Source organism: Dermacentor andersoni, chromosome 3 (genome assembly GCF_023375885.2).
Source record: "Dermacentor andersoni chromosome 3, qqDerAnde1_hic_scaffold, whole genome shotgun sequence".
NCBI classification, from domain to species: domain Eukaryota; kingdom Metazoa; phylum Arthropoda; class Arachnida; order Ixodida; family Ixodidae; genus Dermacentor; species Dermacentor andersoni.
In genome coordinates this window covers 104,454,615-104,456,866 of record NC_092816.1, presented here as the reverse complement: position 1 = coordinate 104,456,866, position 2,252 = coordinate 104,454,615, and the positions used below count along the sequence as shown (strand labels likewise).

General features: G+C 54.9%; 1 protein-coding gene across 1 annotated transcript; it reads left to right on the top strand.

Annotated features, from left to right (window-relative positions):
- The first annotated feature begins 260 nt into the window (after nt 1–260).
- Nucleotides 261–1,378, top strand: LOC126540788 (ubiquitin-conjugating enzyme E2 Z-like). Its single transcript, XM_050187629.2, has one exon. The coding sequence runs from the start codon at nt 375–377 to the stop codon at nt 1,251–1,253; it is 879 nt and encodes a 292-aa protein (XP_050043586.1). The 5' UTR covers nt 261–374; the 3' UTR covers nt 1,254–1,378.
- Nucleotides 1,379–2,252: the final 874 nt, after the last annotated feature.

Below are 2,252 nucleotides of genomic sequence, written 5' to 3'. Positions count from 1 at the left end.
ACACACCCTTCTGTCCCTGCTCCGTCTTTGTCGTTGTCACCACCGCACCTAGCACTTCGTTTGCACTTAGGACGCTTAGCCACGTCTATAACAAATGCATTATTTTGTGTGTTAACGTATTCTTTCCTACTTCACTGTATTTGTGAACATCAGTCATTCATCGAGAAAAGAGTAAAAATAAATTTCCCTGCGAAGAAGTCACTGTCACTGCTATCACGGATCAGTGCGATCCATTATAGGAAAAGACGAAGCCGACGACGATTCCTTTAAGAACGGTCTAGCACAGCTCACGTTAAAAAAAAAATTCCCGCTGCCACGCGTAAATCAGACCCAGGCTTCATTCGGCGCTGTGTAAGCCCCCTCGAGCGGGGAAGATGAATTTAGCGGGAACATACGGATCTTCCAAGCTGCCGTACGTGCTCGACCAGGACGTCTGGGACCCCATCTCGCATGAGCACGAGGAGCCGACGCCCTTGTGCCTCGCCCGCGTCAAGCGCGAGATCGCCTACATCTACGCTCGCCCGCCGCACGGCATCTTCATCGAACCGGAGGAGGACAACATCACCAAGATGCACGCGCTCATCGTGGGGCCGCCGAACACGCCGTGCGAAGGGGGCTTCTTCCACTTCCTGGTCAAGTGCCCGCCCAACTACCCGGTGAGCCCGCCGCGCGTTCGCGTCATGACGACCGACGCCGGCAGGGTGCGCTTCAATCCTAACTTCTACGCCTGCGGCGAGGTGTGCCTCGGCGTCCTGGGCACGTGGCCCGGGCCTTCGTGGAACGCGACGCAGAACGTTGAGACCGTGCTCATCTCGATCCAGTCGCTGATGAGCGAGAAGCCGTACTTTAACGAAGTCGGGTACGACAGGGAGCGGAGGCCCGGCGACGCGAGCCGCTACAACGCCGTCATCCGGCACGAAACGATCAGGGTAGCGGTGTGCGACGCGGTCGAGGCGTGCCTCGTGGGCAGCTCGGCGTGCCCGCCGGCCCTGAGGCGGAGGATCCTGAGGGCGTTCCCCGAGTACTGCGACAGGTACGAGAAGCTGGTCGGCGATCAGATGCATCTGAACGGCACTGCCATGATGGACCCGTTCGGCCACCACAAGGGAGTCTACCAGCACCGGAGGCTGCTTCAGCTGCTCCAGCGTCTGAAAGAGCAGCTTAGCTGGACTGGTCCGATCCCCGAAGGAAAGGAGGACGCGGCGCAGTCTACCGTCGAGAGTCCGAGCCTCTGCACCTCAGATCGCAATTAGCTCAGTGGCTTGTCACGTGTTCGTTCTGGTGCAACCAAGTGGGGCCGATTATCATTCGCGTCAGAAGGTGTAACGACGTTCCCACAGCTGGTGTGAGACCAATAAAGAAATTTCGAAATGACGTTTTTGCACAGCTGCCACTGTCATGTTTCGGGATGTAAAGAATCAACAAGCGACATTCTGCAGCTATCACCAACAGACACTTGACAAGCTAACATCGCAAGTTATCGTCAACGGCAAGGGGCCTACGATAGAATGTCAAATCATTCCACTTAATTTACGGAACGCTTTTACCATACACAGTCGCCCTAATAATCTGATTGGCTGGCGCCAAAATCTGCTGCCGTGTATCCGAAAACATGACATGACAAGAACTTTATTTGAGTCCTGAGGGACTGAGACCTTGGGGAGCCAAAACAGAAGGCTCCCGAAGGTCAAGTCGGTGGCTCCGCCGACGATGGGACCGGGAGATCAAGTCCCGCCGCAATGTCGTGGGCCCTCTGGACAGCCTGGAGTTGAATGTGGAGATTGCTGCTCTTGAGAGATTCCGGCCATTGTTCTTTCGTGATGGGTTCTTTCGTGATGGTCGTTAAGGGCAGGGCACAGCCAGAGCATGTGGTCAAACGAGCATGAGTCATGACCACATTTGGGGCACGACTGTGAGTGTTCAGGATCTATCTTGTTAATGGACCGAGGAGTGGGATAGGAACGGGTTTGTAGGAGTCTGAGTGTGGTAGCGTGAGGTTTGTTCAATTTAGGGTGAGGGGATGGAAATGTCCTCCTGCCTAGTCGATAATGGGAAACGATTTCGTTGAAAGTACATAATGGATCTTTGTGGATGTTGACCTCGTTCCAAGGAAAGATCCGCGAGGAAAGATCTCGTGTAATCATGAAACCGTTGGCTCAGGTTGAGAGACGAAATCACCGTCAGGATGTGCTTATGCGCGACCCTGTCGAAGGCCTTGGAGAGGTCCAGTGCGAGGATCCCTCTCACGTCGC